The sequence below is a fragment of the Oncorhynchus mykiss genome, chromosome 8 (genome assembly GCF_013265735.2).
Source record: "Oncorhynchus mykiss isolate Arlee chromosome 8, USDA_OmykA_1.1, whole genome shotgun sequence".
NCBI lineage: Eukaryota > Metazoa > Chordata > Actinopteri > Salmoniformes > Salmonidae > Oncorhynchus > Oncorhynchus mykiss.
In genome coordinates, this window is record NC_048572.1 from 63,802,753 (window position 1) to 63,824,146 (window position 21,394).

At 42.8% G+C, this 21,394-nt stretch overlaps 1 protein-coding gene across 8 annotated transcripts in view; it reads right to left on the reverse strand.

Annotated features, from left to right (window-relative positions):
* Window positions 1–88: 88 nt before the first annotated feature.
* Window positions 89–21,394, reverse strand: part of slc6a9 (solute carrier family 6 member 9) — an 82,555-nt gene continuing 61,249 nt past the window's right edge. For all 8 annotated transcript variants that reach the window (XM_021613262.2, XM_021613260.2, XM_021613258.2 and 5 more), the window contains 11 exons: window positions 20,175–20,306; window positions 19,500–19,785; window positions 16,989–17,121; window positions 16,622–16,756; window positions 16,243–16,346; window positions 15,157–15,394; window positions 14,724–14,858; window positions 5,425–5,524; window positions 5,204–5,304; window positions 4,655–4,825; window positions 89–4,359 (listed from right to left, as the gene is read on the reverse strand). In XM_021613262.2, coding sequence (XP_021468937.1) covers window positions 4,135–4,359; window positions 4,655–4,825; window positions 5,204–5,304; window positions 5,425–5,524; window positions 14,724–14,858; window positions 15,157–15,394; window positions 16,243–16,346; window positions 16,622–16,756; window positions 16,989–17,121; window positions 19,500–19,785; window positions 20,175–20,306 — 1,760 coding nt within the window. In that variant the 3' untranslated portion in view covers window positions 89–4,134. The remainder of the gene's footprint in view (window positions 4,360–4,654; window positions 4,826–5,203; window positions 5,305–5,424; window positions 5,525–14,723; window positions 14,859–15,156; window positions 15,395–16,242; window positions 16,347–16,621; window positions 16,757–16,988; window positions 17,122–19,499; window positions 19,786–20,174; window positions 20,307–21,394) is intronic.

The window sequence follows — 21,394 nt, forward strand, 5'->3', positions numbered from 1 at the left end:
ACATGACTAAGACAATTCAATGGATTTTGGCCCCAAGGTACAAGAGACATGGTTAGATATATATGATAAAGTACCAGTACTGTGTTCATTTCATTTGTGCTTTATTCTCCCTTATGATAGAATTTACATTGGCATAAATCATGTCTACTCTGCTGACAGTGACAACAGTTTACTCAGACCATTGTAAAGCCTTATTTCAAAACGGAAGTTTGTATTATTAGATATGTTATAAACACATGACTTGATTTAAAGTGCTGAAACAACTTGTAAAAACATGTTTATGAGTAAGAAATTCAGACATCTCTATGATTAGTGAATCACAGAGCAGATAATTTTAGTACAGTAAAAGCCTACTATGCGTTTTCAGAATTGCTAACATGTATTCATTTCTTACATTCCATATATAGAAGACTTTTACTACTGTGATTTCAATATGAGTTGATGAACAATTTGTTTCTATTACAATGTCACAAATATATGAATATTCATTCAATGTGTCCTTTTACACTACCTGCTTAGGTTAATCATTTTAATGGAAGGGTCTCACCAAATGATAAAATGCCAAGCTAATGAAATAATAATCCCAAAAAGGAAGAATAAGATGAAAACAAAATCACCCTTTCATACATAGTTCCCCAATACATTGATATTTTGATCTTATGTCATGTATTGCATTTACAATGTTATCTAGTCTTTTATTCAGATCCCTATTAGCTGAAGCAGCAGCTACTCTTCCTGGGGCCCGGGCAATGTTGCTGATTATGCTGTTTGATTTTCTTTTCTTTATTTGCCACATAATGCTCGTAAACTACTCCTCCACCAAATTGAAAAGGCCAGTCTGTTTACACAAAAAATGTACAGCAGAGTCGCTATATTGTAAACAGATGTGACTGCAGTACAGTACCACAGTGTTCACTTAATACTGTTGGCATTGTTACTATGTAAAATAGATGAACACTTATTATGTACTGTCTCCAACAGTCATGTAGCTGCAGACATGTCATGTACCTCCAACAGAACATACTGGTAAATGCATTCCTTTGAATTTCAAGTTTCAACCCAAGCTTTTGTTCGGCAATACTTTTGATATCAGCTGGCTTTTAGAACAAGATAAAGGTAGTGTCACTGAACACGGATGATAAATCGTGACGATAAAATACATGTTTGTTTTTTTTTGTACAAAAACAAAAGGTCTCTTAAATAGGTAGTTTGTGTTTTGTTAGATGAAAAAATGGATCGTTACTGATTGATTAGAATTACATGACATCAATAATGACACTATCGTGGTCTAAACATAGTAGTTATCAGTAGGGTATCCACTACACATAAATACATATTACACTAAACACTGATTATTGGCTAATTATTCTATAAGAAAATAAAAATACACTCAAATAAAAACACACAAACACCAGTCCTCTGATAGAGGAAGAATTCCGGGGATAGCAGAGACCAAAGGGTTGCAATAGCATGGTGGTTATCCTAACTTACTACTATTATAAAGAAGAGGACTACAAGTCAACAGTTCAACAAGAAGAAGAAATGAAAGTCCTAGAGGACTTCCTAGCCTCAGCCGGCATGTCGAGAATAATTCTGTTATCAAATGAAGTCACCAGGGTCAATATATACTAACCCACTTTAGCTCATTTACACCTGCTGTCAACTTCTTATTACCAAAATGATATGTATCCATAGTGTTTCTAACTTTTCAAGACACACACATCAGTTAAAAGCAACATCATTATTAATATCCTGTGCTATCGTCATTCCAGGAACACTACTACTCTGCTTTATAACAGATTCAGTAGTGTGGCTGTACTGTGCTTCTGTCATCATCATAGGAGGAGAACACACTAGTCTTGTCTCCATCTGAAGTAAAACTTGAGTCTGTTGGGCTGCATCTAACCTACTGGTGTGCTTGTTTTTTTGTTTAAATAACCAACAACTTTGGGTAGGTCCCAAATGAAACCCTATTCCCCATTACATAGGCAATAAGATGCCATGTGGGACAAAATAACCACTACCTACTCCCCTGAGTGTCAGACATGCCTCCTGTTGGACTGCAAGGTTTCGTTTCTATTTTGGACAAAGTCTGGATAGCTAACTGTCATGACACTTTTAACACAGTGAAACTGAAGTAAAATGGAAGGAGAACAACTCATAGTCATATGACAGCAGAAACTAGATTTGTGCAGTCAGATAAAGATGTTGAACATTATATACAGTGACGTACGTACTGGTTAAAGAAGAAATACATCTGTAGTTTCACCAAGATACGATGCTCTAGCTCTTTAGCAGCTGCATTGCCAGACTACCTCTCTCCATCAGTGTAGGCCAGGCAAGGACCCAGTGGATTTACAATGTTACCACAGACTGGTCGTTGCCTCACTGCAACACAGATGCAACGTAACAGAGCGGAGACAAATGCCTCAAATTAGATGGAGAGATGGGACCTCTTGACAATTGCCAATTCCAGCAACCTGTGAGAGCACTACTCCCACCCTAAACACAACCACAACAGCATCCTTTCACAAAGTGACTGAAATACATGTCCCTCCCACTCCAACCCCCTAAAATAAAACAATTACCAGTAAAAAATCAAGTCATGGATGAGGAATGGTAAACATTACTGTTATTTCTTAAGATACTGTTGCTTCTTACAACATCAACATGTTTTCCTTATAATTATATACTATGTTAATTTACAATAATAAAAGATAAAAATAAGACAATTCTATAGAGAGAACGATACTATACAACTACATATAAACTACATAATTCAGTAAAGATGACTGAAGTTTTTTTTTATTCTCCTGGAGACAAGCTCCATCCCCAGGCTAACCAATGGCCTCTCTCCTTCCTGTTTCCACATCCAATCACACCATTACTTGGCTCAGAGCTTTAAAACGCTTGTAAATACATTTATTTTCCTCTGCAAAGACACCTGCTGATGCAAGTCTCTCAGTTTTGAAAAAGTGAACAAAGACACATACGCCAGCTATGTCACCGAGATATTAAAGTTCATGCATGTTCAACATGTTTTTTGGTAACATGCTTGGTTGGGGCAAATCCTACTTGTGAGTAACAGAGGCTATGAGGCAACACCACTGTGTACTCCCTCCTCGATATGCTAGCTGCTTCGGTCCTCAATCAAATGCTCCCTTCACAAGTGAGATGCCACATTTCGAGATGCATTTCCCGCGGAAATGATTGGAAGACTAAAAGAGAGATGGCACTTTATTGTACTGAGTTGCATCCCATCCACCCATTTGTTTTTGTGTGTGAACATGTTATGGTTGTCTTTACCTTAGCTCCCTCTCTAATGTAAAACCTACCATAATCATAGAAACATTTACTCAGGTATTGAACGTGTTCAGTAAGTAGTAAATTGTTTTGGGACCCTGAGAATGGGCATTGGGAAGTCATGTGCTTCAGTCAGGGTAGCTGTTCAGAAAGCTGGAGACCAACATGCTCTGTGTGTGTGGGGAGTTGGTGCTGTAATGCATGTTAGTTGTTTACATCATTGGAAGTATAAGGGCTTAACTGTATAGTTAGTCAAATGAAATATTGTGTCAGATGAGTAGCTAAAAAGCCATTGGCTTACTCCAATTTGAGTTGTTCTGGGTAACCCTAAAGCAGCATACGTAACAGTCTGAGTAGTGGAGACTATATTGTATCAGAGGGTACTGAGAGTCAAAAGCTATACCGTAGATAAAACAGCAGAAGGGAAAGATCAGTCCCTAGAGTGGTTCCATTCAGATGTCTACAGCACTGACCCAAAGAACACCTGGCCTCCAGCTTTAAAACCCCCAGCACTGCCACTTGAAAAGTTGCCAATTCCGCTGGATATCTTTACAGATGAAGGAGAAAAATGTTGTCCTTCCCCTATTGTGCCATGTATTCACAGTGTGTACACACACCTGCATAATATGAAGAAGAGAAAAAAAAATGCATAATTCAATTATGTCGAAACAAGAGGTGAAATTCTTTTGGATGACGGACAATTTCTCTAGAGGTTAGAAATAATAAGCCCTTACAATATGTAAAGGTCTCCAGTGAGTGGGCTCTCCCCCACGTTGCGGTGTGCTGTGGGAAAGGGTTGGGTGGGGACTGGCACTAGCCCAGTGGGGGCCTCTATGCGCTGGGGGTAGTGTTGTGTGCTGTTGAGCCGTTGCTGCCCTGGATGGTGAGGCTGATCTCATCCCTCTTCTCATCCTCCTTCTCCTTCTCCTTCAGCTCCTCTTTCAGGGGACGCACCTCCACCTCTCCCTCTGAGCCTGGGGTGGCGTAGAGGCCTATCCGATGCTCACTCAGGGCCGGGCCCCACTTCACGTCTGGCTTGCACGAATTCTTCAACCGCTGTAAGGGGTGGAGGGTCAGAGGTCAATGTGAGTGAAGCGACATAGGTTCATTATGTATTGCTAATTAGAGGCAGGTAAAGCAGTTGGGAAAATGATGTAATGCAAGTTACGTAATAACATAACACCCATCGGGTTCTCTCTTTTACCATCCATTTCTTTTAGAACGAGTGCCCCTTTGACGAAATGTTCCATTTAACAAACAAAACAAAAACGACACTTTCACCAGTCTTAGAATGCCAACCACATCAGCTTTCCAACACAAAACACAGACAGAGCGCTACTGTGGATTTTACCTCTAAAAATGTGGTTCCCTCAGACTTGGCGATCTTGTAGAGAGCATAGATGGGTATGCAGATGACGGAGGACATGGCCATAAGGAAGCCGATGGCTAGAGACCAGCCGGGGTACACATAGTCGTTGTAGGTGATCGGCTTGTACTGGATCACTGTGAAGATCAGGATAAACTGCAAATATAAAAGACAGAGAGGGACCATTCGTGTCAAGTACACATAGGGATCCTACAAATCACTAGTCACTCAGTTCTATCTGTAATTCTTTCGACAAGTAATGAATACTTTGAAACGGACAAACATTATTGACATTTGCATAAAGAAAGTATGTACAGTATGCTCATCAAGTCGTGTTCTAGGTCTAGGTCATTCTGGTATTCAGACATATATTTTGCACAACAGGTTTTGTTGAGAACAAGGCAAAAGTGAAAGTGTAGCCATACAGATTAACGACAAGTGTGTGGAATGCAGAGCAGGTGAAGCCTCATAACATGTCAACTCGGGGGCCCTGGAGGGTAGCTACTGGGAACGGGGCTGATAAAATGCTCTTACAGATATGATGATGGGGGACACGAATCTCCAGCAGACCCGGAAGAAGATTGGAGGGGGGAAACCCAGCATCATCTCAACATCCTTGAAGTATTTCTTGTGTCCTGAACACAAACAGTACGGCTTGTTGTCAGTCATTCAGTTTGATTAGCTTTCACCAATAGCCTTGGCAGAGCATTGTGCACAATAGATATTTATAATCAAGGAAAGACAGTTGGACTCACCATAGACGTACATGATACAGATGCACATGATGCAGGAGATGATAACCAGAGAGAAACTAGCAGCATAGTTATCCATCAGCAGCAGCCAGTAGATCCCAGCCTAAAGACATGAGAGCACAGGTGGAGAATACAAAATCAGTATACATCCTGAACATTTGTGCCCTGGGGAGTATTCACTAGGAACCAGAACGGAAGCAAATGGAACAAAACGGTGAGGGACCTACCTGAATTTGTCCAATAGAAACAACAGTTTTGTTACAAAACAAAACGTTTTCCAACTGTTTGGACTAATGATTATACCCCTGAGTAATTACGTGTGTCTTTGTGTGTGTGTGTGCACATATATATATATATACTAGCCTACCTCTTTCAGGTAATACATTCAATGCAGTATTAGCCTTGTATTCAGTTTGAGTGGGATATATATATATATATATATACTAGCCTACCTCTTTCAGGTAATACATTCAATGCAGTATTTTCCTTGTATTTAGCTAATGAATGATGGGTTGTGCATAATAAGCTTCTAACTTATCGCCTCTTACTCTTGCGCAATACGCACAAACCTGTGCTCCGCTAGCCTCTACTTAAATAACACTCCTTAGCTCTTGGAGTCCCATGCAGGAAAAGCTAGTCTAGAATAGCTTGCTGGACATGTTTCTTTTTTAGCATTTCTTATCCCGATTTGTTTGCTGAATGTTACATACAGCAGTCAACAGACCTCACGGGTAGTTTGAAGAGTAGGTAGGCTATAGCAGTTATTTATTCAGACCCAACCATTCAATCTTTGTGAAGATAAGTGAAAGCAGTCTGCATTTAATTCTACTCCTATATTATGCAAGAATGTCTTTAGATTGATGGACAACAAAACTTATTTAATTTAACTGTTGAAAGTGAGGAATGTATGAAGCAACAATAGAGAGCGAAAGAGAAGGTAGGCTAATAACATTAGGGGAAATATTATATGAAAGGTACAATGCCTTCGGAAAGTATTCAGACCCCTTCCCTTTTTTCCACATTTTGTTATGTTACAGTCTTATTCTAAAATGGATAAAAATAAAAAAAATCCTCATCAATCTACACACAATACTCCACAATGACAGGTTTTAATCAACATCCATGGCACCCGGGGAACAGTGAGTTAACTGCCTTGCTCAGGGGCAGAACGACAGATTTGTACCTTGTCAGCTTGGGGATTTGATCCAGCAACCTTTTCGGTTACTGGCCAAACACTCTAACCCCTAGGCTACTATCTAGGTCAAATAGAGTAGAGGCGTTGTGCCGTGCAGTGTCACTTTATCAGTTTTTTGAAACCATGTTTGCTGTCTATTTGAACAATATGAGATGAAAGGGAGTTCCATGCAATAATGGCCCTATATAATACTGTACACATTCTTTAATTTATTCTGGATTTGGGGACTGTGAAAAGACCTCTGGTGGCATGTCTGGTGGGGTAAGTGTGTGTGTCAGAACTGTGTGTACGGTGACTATGCTAACAATTTGGAATTTTGAACACATTAATGTTTCTTATAAAAAGAAGAAGTGATGGAGTCAGTCTGTCCTCAACTCTTAGCCAAGAAAGACTGGCGTGCATAGTATTTATATTAGCTACAATGCAGATCAAGACATGCAACTCTGTTCTGGGCCAGCTACAACTTAAATAGGTCTTTCCTTGCAGCACTCGACCATACGACTGGACAATAATCAAGATAAGACTAAACTAGAGCCTGCAGGACTTTGATGTTTGGAATGCGATGTCATAAAAGCAGAGCATCTCTTTATTACGGACAGACATCTCCCCATGTTTACAACCATTGAATCTATATGTTTTGACCATGGCAGTTTACAATCTAAAGGTAAAACCAAGTAATTTAGTCTTGTTCAACAGCCACACCATTCATTACTAGATTCAGCTGAGGTCTAGAACTTAGGGAATGATTTGTACCAAATACAAAGCTCTTAGTTTAGAGATGTTCAGGACCAGTTTATTACTGGCCACCCATTCAAAAACAGACTGCAACCCTTTGCTAAGGGTTTCAGTGACTTCATTAGCTGTGGTTGCTGATACATATACGTATGGTTGAATCGTCAGCATACATGGACACACATACTTTGTTTAATGCCAGTGGTAGGTCATTGGTAAAAATAGAAAAAGGTAGAGGGCCTAGAAAGCTGCCCTGCGGTACACCACACTATACATTTTTTACATTAGAAAAGCATACATTAAAGAAAACCCTTTGATTTCTATTAGATAGATAGCTCTGAATCCACGATATGGCTTAGGTTGAAAAGCCATAACACATGCGTTTTCCAACAGTCTTCTTATTTTAAATTTCTTTCAACCAATCATCAGAGATTTGTATCAGTGCAGTATGTTGAGTGCCCTTCTCTGTAAGCATGTAGAAAGTCTGTTGTTAATTTGTTTACAGAGAAATAGCATTGAATTTGGTCAAACACATTTTTTCCCCCAACAGTTTGCTAAGAGCTGGCAGCAAGCTGATAGGTCTGCTGTTAGAACCAGTAAAGGCTACTTTATCACTTTTGGGTAGTGGAATGACTTTGGCTTCCCTCCAGGCCTGAGGACAAAGACTTTCCTATAGGCTCAGATTAAATTATTGACATATAGGAGTGGCTATAGAGTCAGCTACCATCCTCAGTAGCTCTCCATCTAAGTTGCCAAAAGTCATTATTGATCGATACCAATATTTGTTCCACCTCTCCCACACTAACTTTACAAATTTCAATTATTTGTTTTTTTTATGCATAGCTCACTGTTCATTGTAGCATTTCCTGCCTGAGTTTCCAAACTTTGTCAATTAAGTAGTCCTTAAAATAATTGGTTGCATCAAATGGTTTTGTGATGAATAAGCCATCTAAGTTGAATTCGTCTTTCTGCCCATAATTTCATTTAAAGTACTGCAAAGTTTTTTTGATTGTGAAGGAATTTCTTTGTTTGTGCTTTTCTAATAACCAATTTGACTGGGATCATGCAAGTGACTGATTGATCATGCCTGGGAGGAATTCTCAGTCTCAGAAAGGATGTGTTAAGCTGTATAAGTGATTGGCAGTATGCCCAGAACATTGTTTTGAGAACCGAAGGGGTGTCTCAGTTACAAGGTCTCAGCTTGGAGAGAGGAAGCCTCGTGAGGTATTGGTCGGTCACATGCATGAACCAAACGTTAATGATTAATTAATTATGGATAATGAATAAGCTGAATCATGCAAATATGACTTGCCTGTGTAAGCAGTATATAAGAGGACTAACGGGACTGCCCCGGCGGAGCTCTCGACCAGCGGGTACTATGGTGCATTAAGTTTGTTAGAATCTCTCCAGTTTGCTGATAATAAATAATGATTAATTGAATATTGACTTCAGGTGTCCCTGGTGTTAATTTCCACAACACCATTCGTTATATCATTGATCTTGGCTTCATCATAGTTTATTTTTCTTTTCTTTTTGTTGAGTTTAGTCACATCACTTCTCAATTTGCAGTAAGTTAGCCAGTCAGATGTGCAGCCAAATTAATTAGCCACTAATTAATTGATCGTCGTAGTGAGGAGACCAAAACGCAGCGTGATGTGAATACATCTTTTTAATGAAAGACGAAAAACACGAAGTACACTAAACAAACAAACAGAATAACAAGACGAACGTGACCGCTATCAAAACTGAGTGCAAACATGCAACATTACATAGACATACATAAACACCTAGATGATAAAAACCCATAAACCTACAAAACCCCTAGACAGTACAAAAACACATACATCACCCATGTCACACCCTGACCTAACCAAAATATATAAAGAAAACAAAGAATACTCAGGTCAGGGCATGACAGTACCGCAGTGGGCCCCGGACTGAAGATCATCGTAGAGAGCGCCACTGGACGGAAAGGCACCTCTGGATTGAGGAGCGACTCTGGCAGCTCCGGACAGGAGGGAGACTCTGGCGGCTCCGGACAGGAGGGCGACTCTGGCGGCTCCGGACAGGAGGGCGACTCCGGCATCGCCGGCGTGACAGGTGGCTCTGGCTGCTCCTGGCTGGATGATGACTCTGGCAGCTCCTGGCTGGCTGATGGCTCTGGCAGCTCCTGGCTGACTGACGGCTCTGGCAGCTCAGGACAGACGGGAGACTCTGATGGCTCAGGACAGACGGGAGACTCTAGCAGCTCAGGACAGACGGGAGACTCTAGCAGCTCAGGACAGACGGGAGACTCTAGCAGCTCAGGACAGACGGGAGACTCTAGCAGCGCTGGACAGGCGGGAGCACCTGTAGGGATGAGACGGAGAGACAGCCTGGTGCGGGGGGCTGCCACCGGAGGGCTGGTGCGTGGAGGTGGCACTGGATAGACCGGACCGTGCAGGCGCACTGGAGCTCTTGAGCACCGAGCCTGCCCAACCTTACCTGGTTGAATGCTCCCGGTAGCCAGGAAAGTGCGGCGAGGTGGAATAGCCCGCACTGGGCTGTGCTGGCGAACCGGGGACACCATGCGTAAGGCTGGTGCCATGTACACTGACCTGAGGAGATGCACTGGAGACCAGATGCGTAAAGCCTGCTTCATGGCACCTGGCTCGATGCCCACTCTAGCCCGGCCGATATGAGGGGCTGGAATGTACCGCACCGGGCTGTGCACCCGCACTGGGGAGACTGTGCGCTCCACCGCATAACACGGTGCCTGCCCGGTCCCTCTCTCTCTCCGGTAAGCACGGGAAGTTGGCGCAGGTCTCCTACCTGGCTTCACCACACTCCCCGTGTGCCCCCCCCAAGACATTTTTGGGGCTGCCTCTCGGGCTTCCAGCCACGCTGTCGTGCTGCCTTCTCATACCGGCGCCTCTCTGCTTTCGCTGCCTCCAGCTCTGCTTTGCGGCGGCGATATTCCCCTGGCTGTGCCCAGGGTCCTTCGCCGTCCAGAGTCTCCTCCCAAGTCCATGAGTCCTGCGTTCTTTGCCGCTGCTGCTGGCCGGTACCACGCTGCTTGGTCCATTGTTGGTGGGTTATTCTGTCACGATCGTCGTAGTGAGGAGACCAAAGCGCAGCGTGATGTGAATACATCTTTTTAATGAAAGACGAAAAACACGAAGTACACTAAACAAACAAACAGAATAACAAGACGAACGTGACCGCTATCAAAACTGAGTGCAAACATGCAACATTACATAGACATACATAAACACATAGATGGTAAAAAAAAAAAACATAAACCTACAAAACCCCTAGACAGTACAAAAACACATATCACCCATGTCACACCCTGACCTAACCAAAATATATAAAGAAAACAAAGAATACTCAGGTCAGGGTGTGACAAGCCACTACATTTGCAGAGTCACAGCAAAATCTGTTGTATGATTTCTTATACACTATTTTAGGCCCAGCTGTTGGAACTTTGGCATTCCTGGATATAGCCACAATATTGTGATCACTGCATCCAATGGGTACGGATACAGCTCTAGAACATTTGTATGATGTTGTTCCTGTACGGTTTGTAAACACCCTGGTAAACTTGATTAATAACCTGAACCAGATTACAGGCACTGGTTCCTGTAAGAAGCTTCCTCTTCAGAGGACAGCTTGATGAAAACCAATCAATATTCAGGTCGCCAAGAAAGTAGACCTCTCTGTTTACATCACATACACTACCAAGCAGTTCACACATATTATTTAGATACTGACTGTTAGCACTTGGTGGCCTATAGCAACACCCCAAAAGAAAAGGCTTTAGATGTGCCAAGTGAACCTGCAACCACAACCCTTCAATACCACTTGACATAAGATCTTCTCCAAGCATTACAGGCATATGGTTCTGAATATATATAGCAACACCTCCCCCATAAGCATTCCTGTATCTTCTATAGATGTTATATCCTTGTATTGCTACTGCTGTATCATCAAATTAATTATCTAAGTGAGTCTTAGAAATGGTTAATATATGAACATTATCTGAAGTTATTAAGTTATTGATTTCATGAACCTTATTTCTGAGGCTACATATATGGGCTATTTTCAGCCCTTTCCTGGGGAGCTTATCAGAGATAGACATAATTTGGAAAAGTGCAAACAAAGCAAGAGAAAAAAAAAAACATTCAGCAGTCAATTAATCAGTTGGTGTGTGTAAGTGTGTGTGCTGCGGGGTTGAAGCTACACACCCATAGGCTTGGCTCTCTCTCATTCCTTCCAGGCTTTTGGGAGGGATGGTGGACAAAGAGCCTGTCATAGCGGATGTAAGCAAGGTCCCCATGAGCTCTGGGATTTTTCATGGCTGGGATAAGTTCTTTCCTCTTTTGGCGCACAGCTTCCGGATAGTATTCGTTGCGGAAGATATATGCTCCTCTCAAGTTCTTGGCTCTTTTCAGAACAACAACCTTGTCCTTGAACCACAAACTTGACCACTATCGGCCTGGGCCTGACACCTGGGTCGGTGGGGGTTTTTCCAGTTCTGTGGGCACGCTCCACTTCAATCTTCCTGTAGTCCATCTTCAGTTTCTCCAAGATCATTTCCCTTAATTTGTCCTCAGACTCCGTTCCAGGTCTCATGTGGAGATTCTGCAATTCCGTCCACAACCATGTTGTTCAGTCTTGATTGTCCATCGACATAATCTTGATTTCTCCATCATTCTTATCACATACAGAACTGATGTTCTCTCTTAATGATTTACAGATTGCTGTCATCTTGCCATTCTCCTGCTCAAACTGTTCTTCAGGTCCTGGACCTCTTTGGTCAGGTTGTTCATTCTTTTATTAGTTGACTCTTCCAGTATTTGGACACTTGAATCTATGTTCTTGTTGCTGTAACAACTGCTTGTAGAACTATGTTCGTTCGTCTAAAAGATCCTTCACCTGTGATAGAGAGACACCACTGTCCTCAACAACATCGGTACTCCAGCCGTTTTTGGTCTTTGTCATGGTAGCAGCGTAGGTTACACGGTTACTCCTCGCAGTTCCAGACAGGGCAGATCGTAGGGAAGATTGAAAACAACAACAAACAGCAGGGATCTAGCCAGCCACAATCCCGGGACAATCCTCGGTCCCAGCCACAATGGCTAACCACATCGCGGACTGCGTTCAAGCCCTCCAGAAAACACTGCTAGCTTGACAGACAGCTAGGCTAGCTGCTACTCCAAACAGCTCCTCAGACCCGGCCTAGGTCGTCAGGAACACAGCAACTTATGCCAACCGCGTCGCAGGATCCACACTCAGAAGGTAGCTAGCTAGTAATAAACTTCTCAATAGACTTTCAAAACTGTCCAATAGAACAAACTGAGCTCTCCCTCGTTCCGCGTTCAACAGGAAGTGACAAAATGCATACTAAGAGGACAGTTTAACACAATACAGTGCAGTAATACAGTTCACAATGTATTAGCCTACTGGAGCTAGTTTCATTAATTTACCCAGGAGAGCATATACAGTTGAAGTCGGAAGTTTGCATACACCTTAGACAAATACATTTAAACTCAGTTTTTCACAATTCCTGATATTTAAATCCTAGTAAAAATTAGGATCACCACTTTATTTTAAGAATGTGAAATGTCAAAATAATAGTATAGAGAATGATTTATTTGAGCTTTTATTTCCTTCCTCACATTCACAGTGGGTCAGAAGTTTACTTACACTCAATTAGTATTTGGTAGCACTGCCTTTAAATTGTTTAACTTGGGTCAAATGTTTTGGGTAGCCTTCCACAAGCTTCCCACAATAAGTTGGGTGAATTTTGGCCCATTCCACCTGACAGAGCTGGTGTAACTGAGTCAGGTTTGTTAGCCTCCTTGCTCGCACATGCTTTTTCAGTTCTGCCAACACAATTTCTGTGGGATTGAGGCCAGGGCTTTGTGATGGCCACTCCAATACCTTGACTTTGTTGTCCTTAAGCCATTTTGCCACAACTATGGAAGTATTCTTGGGGTCATTGTCCATTTGGAAGACCCATTTGCGACCAAGCTTTAACTTCCTGACTGATGTCTTCAGATGTTGCTTCAATATATCCACATCATTTTCCTATCTATTTTGTGAAGTGCACCAGTCCCTCCTGCAGCAAAGCACCCCCACAACATGATGCTGCCATCCCCGGGCTTCACGGTTGGGATGGTCATTATGGCCAAATAGTTCTATTTTTGTTTCATCAGACCAGAGGACATTTCTCCAAAAGGTACGACCTTTGTCCCCATGTGCAGTTGCAAACCGTAATCTGGCTTTTTTATGGCTGTTTTGGAGCAGTGGCTACTTTCCTTGCTGAGCGGCCTTTCTGGTTATGTCGATATAGGACGCATTTTACTGTGGATATAGACACTTTTGTACCTGTTTCCTCCAGCATCTTCACAAGGTCCTTTGCTGTTATTCTGGAATTTATTTGCACTTTTCTCACCATAGTACATTCATCTCTAGGAGACAGAATGCGTCTCCTTCCTGAGCGGTATGGCGGCTGCGTGGTCCCATGATGTTTATACTTGCGTACTATTGATTGTACAGATGAACATGGCATTTGGAAATTGCTCCCAAGGATGAACCAGACTTTTTTTCTGGGGTCTTGGCTGATTTCTTTTGATTTTCCCATGATGTCAAACAAAGAGGCACTGAGTTTGAAGGTAGGCCTTGAAATACATCCACAGGTACACAGGTACAAATTATGTCAATTAGCCTATCAGTAGCTTCTAAAGCCGTTACATAATTTCCCCAAGCTGTTTAAAGGCACAGTCAACTAAGTGTATGTAAACTTCTGACCCACTGGAATATTGATACAGTATACAATATATAAGTGACATAATCTGTCTGTAAACATTTGTTGTAAAAATTAGATGTCCTAACTGACTTGCCAAAACTATAGTTTGTTGACAAGAAATTTGTGGAGTGGTTGAAAAACGAGTTTTAATGACTCCAACCTAAGTGTATGTAAACTTCCGACTTCAACTGTAGCTAGCGACATCTATGGGCTTTTATGTTTTTCTGTTGTGCATATGTGCAGTAGCCTATATGTCATAAATGTATTGGATAAGGGCACCATCATTTGGGCTTTTTTGGGCTTGGGCTCATAAAATGTATTTAATGTATGACTCATCAGTCTCAGGTAGCGTCAGGCTTGAATTTTCCATCAAAGCTCTAATCAAATCTAAACAGACCTATTTATATGCCTTTGAATGACACTTCTGGTTTTGACGGGAAATACCGGGTTACCCGGGAGAAAAGTGATTTATTCTCGGTTTGGAACATTATAAAATACCAGAAAAATATTCAACCCTAATGTGTATTTTGTGTGTACGCATGCAGTGTATGTTTGTGTGTGTAAACATCTCTTATCCATTACCTGTGTAGTGAGCGGCACCCCCAGCAGGAAGCCCACTATAGCCACTCCTCCTGTGACTACCGTCTTGTTCCTAACGATCCAGTCAGTACCAATCTCATCCACAATGGCTGTCACCAGGGTCTCCAGCAGGCAGAACTACACACAGGGACACATTGACAGGTTATCACTCAGCATTGACTTCTTATATCTACTTCTCTAAAAAAAAAACTTTCTCCAACATGAAAATAAAATAAAAAAAATCTACGTGTCAAGTTGAGCCCAATGTTCGGTCATGCAGCCCTTAAATTCTATAAAAAATGTGTCCTATTAGACAGGTGTGGCATCCCAAATGGCATCCTATTCCCTACATAGTGACACATTTTCACCTGTGCCCTGGGGGAATATGGTGCCATTTGGGACACAACCAGGATGTCATGGTGGTTGACTGACTCACCTGCGTCCCCAGGCCCAGCAGGATGAGCATGAAGAAGAAGAGAAGGGACCAGAGAGGGGAGATGGGCAGCAGAGTGAGGGCCTCTGGGTAGGCCACGAAGGCCAGGCCGGGACCGTGGTCGGCCACCTCAGATACATCTACGTTCAGGTGGTGGGCCATGAAGCCCAGGATGGAGAAGATGACAAAGCCTGCATACACGCTGGTCGCACAGTTGGTGATGCTGATGATGATGCTGTCTCTGTATGGGCGAACAATCAAAAAAGAGAAAACAGGAAGAACATTTTATTAGTAAAAACTAAGAAATAGGATACGTTTTATAGGTCTCTGTGTAAGTAACCACTAAGAAGCCATCTGTGCATTTCACCATCATTCTTCCTTCCAGTGCATATTCATGAATACTAAACAGTCAAAGTCTTAATTACATAATCAAAAATCATAATTATACTAAACAGTGAGATATTTTTCCTGGTTTCTTTCAACTGGTGGGTTTATCAGTCACTACACGATCATTGATTAATATTATCCTGTCTGCCACTTCACTGCTTCCACCACATGGTGGTGCTAATCAGAAGAGAAAACCTCTTTCCAGTTTGCAAGGGAGCTTTGAGTTTGACTACTGTAAACTACAACGAACAATGCAACCGCAGGTTAAACAAGAGTAAAAAAAAAATACTCCCAGTGCGCTGCCTCTGGCCTCCACCTACAGTACAATGGCATGCAGTGCATACCATCACACCATATTCCATCAATTCCTGTGATTTGCAGCTGCCCTCCTCCATTCTGCACCCTTTCTGTTAATCACTGCTGACACTGTAGCGTGATTGCACCCAGAGAAGCAACAAAGACCCTTTCTGATTCACTCCAACCAAGCATGAAAAAGTACTGCAGTGTAACCGCACACACTACCCTTCACTTCTTATACAACTCAGATTGCAGAAGTGGCCCAATTGGTATCAATTTTCCTTTATAGTGCACTACTTTTGACCAGGGCCTATAGGGTGCCATTAGGGATTCACACAGGGTTTATTTGGTAGTAGAGGGGAGAGTTAAGGGGGTAACAGCGGGGAAAGAGGAAGAGTAGAGTACCTGTAGCAGTTGTTGTGGAACTTGTTGTAGGAGGCCATAGTGATGAGCCCACCCCATGCACAGCCCAGAGAGTAGAAGATCTGAGAGGCAGCGTCTCCCCACACCTGGACAGACAGAAAACCATGTGTCAATACAACCACTGAAGACTTACTTCATATCTGAGGCATATGACATCTGATTTTAAAGATGTCTCTGTGTGATGAGACAGCCTACAACGTTACGCTATGAAGAGCTACAGAGCTATTATATGAGTTATAAAAAGTCAACGTCAACAACTCATGAAGTAGTTCTTAACTAGCTGCAGTAATGACATGGTAATGACATAGATTTACATGACTTATTACTATATTTACTACATTTCCTATATGATTACCCATACCTTAGCGTCGAGGATCTTATGCCACTGTGGGGTAAGGTAGTACTTGATGCCGGTGACAGCTCCCTCCAGGGTGATGCCTCTGATGAAGAGGATGGTCAGCACCACGTAGGGGAATGTGGCTGTGAAGTACACCACCTGAGGACCGCCGAGAGGTGAAGAATGAGTTAGAACATCTCCTAATGGGTGTCAATGATACATTATGACTAGGAGTTTTTCTTGATCATAGACTAAGTAACCTGACCGGGAAAAACTACTGGCCCAATCAATGACTTTTGGAGGTGAGAGAGAGAACGTAGAGAGATGAGCGAGATAAGAGAGAGAAGAGAGAAAAAAACAGGGAGACACAGCGATAGACACCGCTGCTCACCTTGCCTGAAGACTTGACTCCTCTAATGAGACAGAGGAAGACCACCACCCATGACACGGCCAGACATCCCAGAATAGGGAGACGGACTTCACCGAAATTCCCGATGTCGTCTGAGATCTGCAGAACGTAGTGTCTGTGGGGAACGCACACAATTAATCACAGTGTCTATTCACAACAACGCCTTAATAGAGAAATGCAGAATGTAGAGTCAGTGCCGCAGGGACAAACAATGGCTATACGTTCATTCATGAGAGATAGAGAAGGAGAATTGTTCGGATGATCCCTTGTATTACAGCGAGCGAATCACATATTTCAATGTTGCAGCATGACTGAAAAACAACTTGGTGACAACACAATGGTTTATCTTAACTGACAATAGGCAGGAAATACAACTCCATTCATAGTATACTGAAGACATCACCCGGAATGAAAGCTGAGCACAAACCATTTAGAAAGCCATTAACCAAGCACACCGCTCCCTTCGAATGGCCACTATTTTCTATGCTAGGGGAATAAAACAGGTACTCTACTCCCCATTCACTAGGGGATCAAGATACTATTCTTGTCGAGGAAAATATACTTAACATCTAATCTTGTGTACTTCAGACAGTCAACTACAGTATGTGTAATGCTTGTTGAATGCGGGATGATTAATCATAGGCCAGGATTAGCAAGGCACATATGCCTGCCATCTGACTGGACAGGACTAGAGCATCTAAAACAACATTGCCTTACAGAGATGCACAAACACTCTTCTGTTTACCCATGGTCAGACATGCACTATGTGACCAAAAGTATGTGGACACCTTCTCGTCGAACATCTCATTACAAAATCATGGGCACTAATATGGAGTTGGTCCCTATTTGCTGCTACAACAGCCTCCACTCTTCTGGGAAGGCTTTCCACTTGATGTTGGAGCATTGCTGTGGAGACTTGCTTCCATTCAACCATAAGAGCATCAGTGAGGTCGGACATGGATTCTGGGCGATTAGGCCTGGCTCGCAGTCAGTGTTCCAATTTATCCCAAAGGTGTTAGAGGGGGTTGAGGTCAGGGCTCTGTGCAGGCCAGTCAAATTCTTCTACACCGATCTCAACAAACCATTTCTGTATGGACCTCGCTTTTTCTTTACTGGAACTAAGGGGCGTAGTCCGAACCATGAAAATCAGCCCCAGACCATTATTCCTCCTACACCAAACTTTACAGTTGGCACTATGCATTCGGGCAGGTAGCGTTCTCCTGGCATCCACCAAACCCAGATTTGTTCGTCAGACTGCCAGATAGTGAAACGTGATTCATCACTCCACTGCTCCAGAGTCCAATGGAGGCGAGCTTTACACCACTCCAGCCGACGCTTGGCATTGGGCATGGTGATCTTAGGCTGCTCGACCATGGAAACCCATTTCATGACGCGACTAACAGTTATTGTGCTGAGCAGCCTAAAAGGCAGTTTGGTACTCTTTGTTGCAACCGAGGACAGACGATTTTTACGTGCTACGAGTTTCAGCACTCTGTGATCCCCTTCTGTGAACTTGTGTGGCCTACCACTTCACAGCTGAGACATTGTTGCTCCTAGACGTCTCCACTTCACAATACCAGCACTTATAGTTGACCAGGGCAGCTCTAGCAGGGCAGAAATTTGACGAACTGACTTGTTGGAAAGGTGGCATCCTATGACGGTCCCATGTTGAAAGTCACTGAGGCCATTCTAATGCCAATGTTTGTCTATGGAGATTGCATTGGTTGAGTGCTCGATATTATACACCTGTCAACAACAGGTGTGGCTGAAATAGTCGAATACACTAATTTGAAGCCGTGTCCACATACTTTTGTATATATAGTGTACTTTATGTGCCAAAACATTTTGAACACTACTTTACTACCCATATTTAGGAGCAGTAGAGTGTGTATTAACCCTTGCAGCATCTACTCCAGTCTCTTTAATCTTGTAGGCCTGACTCAGAGTCAGCCGTGCCCACACCTTCCCACTCAGGTACTGCTGGGTTGCAGAATTACAGTAACTCCCAAAATTCCCAGAAGTCCTGGCTGGACGAATCTGGATTTCTTGCTTATTCCTGTCTGATTCCGGGAATCTTCCAACCGGCAAGTGTACACTCAGGCCTTACTTCCAGTACTCAACAGATTTAGAATAAAATCAGCTGGAATTCAAATAAAGATTGATAACCGACTCTGGGTCCGGGTTAGGCCTTACTTCCAGTACTCTACAGGTCTAGTAGTAACTCCCTCTCACTCGTGCCTTACTTCCAGTACTCTACAGGTCTAGTAGTAACTCCCTCTCACTCATGCCTTACTTCCAGTACTCTACAGGTCTAGTAGTAACTCCCTCTCACTCGTGCCTTACTTCGAGTACTCTACAGGTCTAGTAGTAACTCCCTCTCACTCGTGCCTTACTTCCAGTACTCTACAGGTCTAGTATTAACTCCCTCTCACTCGTGCCTTACTTCCAGTACTCTACAGGTCTAGTAGTAACTCCCTCTCACTCATGCCTTACTTCCAGTACTCCTCGCTGGGGCTGGTCCTCTTGGTCTTATTGACCACCTCCACGGCAACCTCAGCGGCCCCGGTGACCAAGCTGCGGGTGACGTTGGCCAAGGTGTTGTTGATGCCCCTGGGAGTCACCACACCATTGCAGGTGGGCGTGTTCCAGGGGTTGTTGCAGTAGGTCCAGGGCAGCAGGTTGGTCATGGAAGAGAAGAAATAGTAGAAGGCAATGCAGATCACCACGTTGTAGTAGATACCGATGTAGGTGGACACCACCATCATCCCGTAGCCCACACCTGGTGAGGGAGAAAGAGAGAGTGGAGGACTTCAGAATACTACCAGACAAGACTGTGGCTCTCTTACTGAAGACATGTAGAAAATCTGTGGGTTTTCTAAGAATGTTTACATATGCATTCTAAGCTGACAATAGATGCTGTAATTTATTTTCAACCTTTCAGTTTCTTAAGCATCAGATAGTCAGTTATTAGTTGGATGCCACTGACCAACGGCAGTGATATTAATGCCAATCACCAACACCAGCACTGGTTGTTGGCTCACCTTTGAACATGACTGAGCAATGGCATCAGTGGTTGTTAACTGGCTCACCTTTGAACATGACTGAGCAATCGCAGCAGTGTTTTAAACATGACTGACCAACAGCATCAGTGGTTGTTAACTGTCTCACCTTTGAACATGGGGCTGATCCTCCAAACCCCCAGACATCCCTGGCTGGCGAACTGTCCAAATGAGAGCTCCAGGAAGAACAGGGGGATCCCACAGAACACCAGCATGATGAAGTAGGGGAACATGAAGGCTCCTGTAGTGCACAACACAAGATATGGGTCAGTCAACTCTACAGGGACAGGTCAACAGTTTTGATGAAATTGATTAGAACTCAGATTTGTGTTATTTAACTCTTTACACTATTACTTCTTGTAAGTAGGTATATGTTTATTATTGCTGCTCACAACCAATGGCTTATCTAATGGTCATTCATATGAAACATTTATAAATATTACAGAAAAGTTCCATGCCATGACAATATCCCATTTCTGCTATGTAATGCTCGGTGAGTGAGTGGACGGATTTTAAGGTCATGTTTCTGTCTAGAATAGAAAATTAGTTCAGAAATAGAAGAGTTGTCATCCCATGACATTGACAATATCATATTTCTGCTATATAATGCACAGTGGATAAGCAGTCTAATTGTAAGGTCATGTTTAGATCTAGACACAGAAAAAAGGTCATATAGAAAAGCATCCCATGACAATATCCTGTTTCTGCAACGTAGTGCCCTCACGGTGGTCATATTGCAAGGTCGCTGATGTTTTTTTACGGCCGGCCAGCCAGCGGTGAGAAAATGTCACCAAGCCAAAGGAGGTGAATGGTGTCCACATCGCCAACAAATTAACATGGTCGAAACACACCAAGAAAGTTGTGAAGAGGGCACGACAACACCTTTTCCCCCTCAGGAGACTGAAAAGATTTGGCATTGGTCCCCAGATCCTCAAAAAGTTATACAGCTGCACCATCGAGAGCATCCTGACCGGTTGCATCACCGCCTGGTATGGCAACTGCTCGGCGTCTGACGTAAGGCACTACAGAGGATAGTGCGTACAGCCCAGTACATCATTGGGGCCAAGCTTCCTGCCATCCAGGACCTATGTACTAGGCGTTTTTAGAGGAATGGCCAAAAATGTGTCAAAGACTCTAGTCATCCAAGTCATAGACTGTTAATTTTTTATTTATTTTTTACTTTAAATCAAATCAAATTTTATTTGTCACATACACATGGTTAGCAGATGTTAATGTGAGTGTAGCGAAATGCTTGTGCTTCTAGTTCCGACAATGCAGTAATAACCAACAAGTAATCTAGCTAACAATTCCAAAACTACTACCTTATAC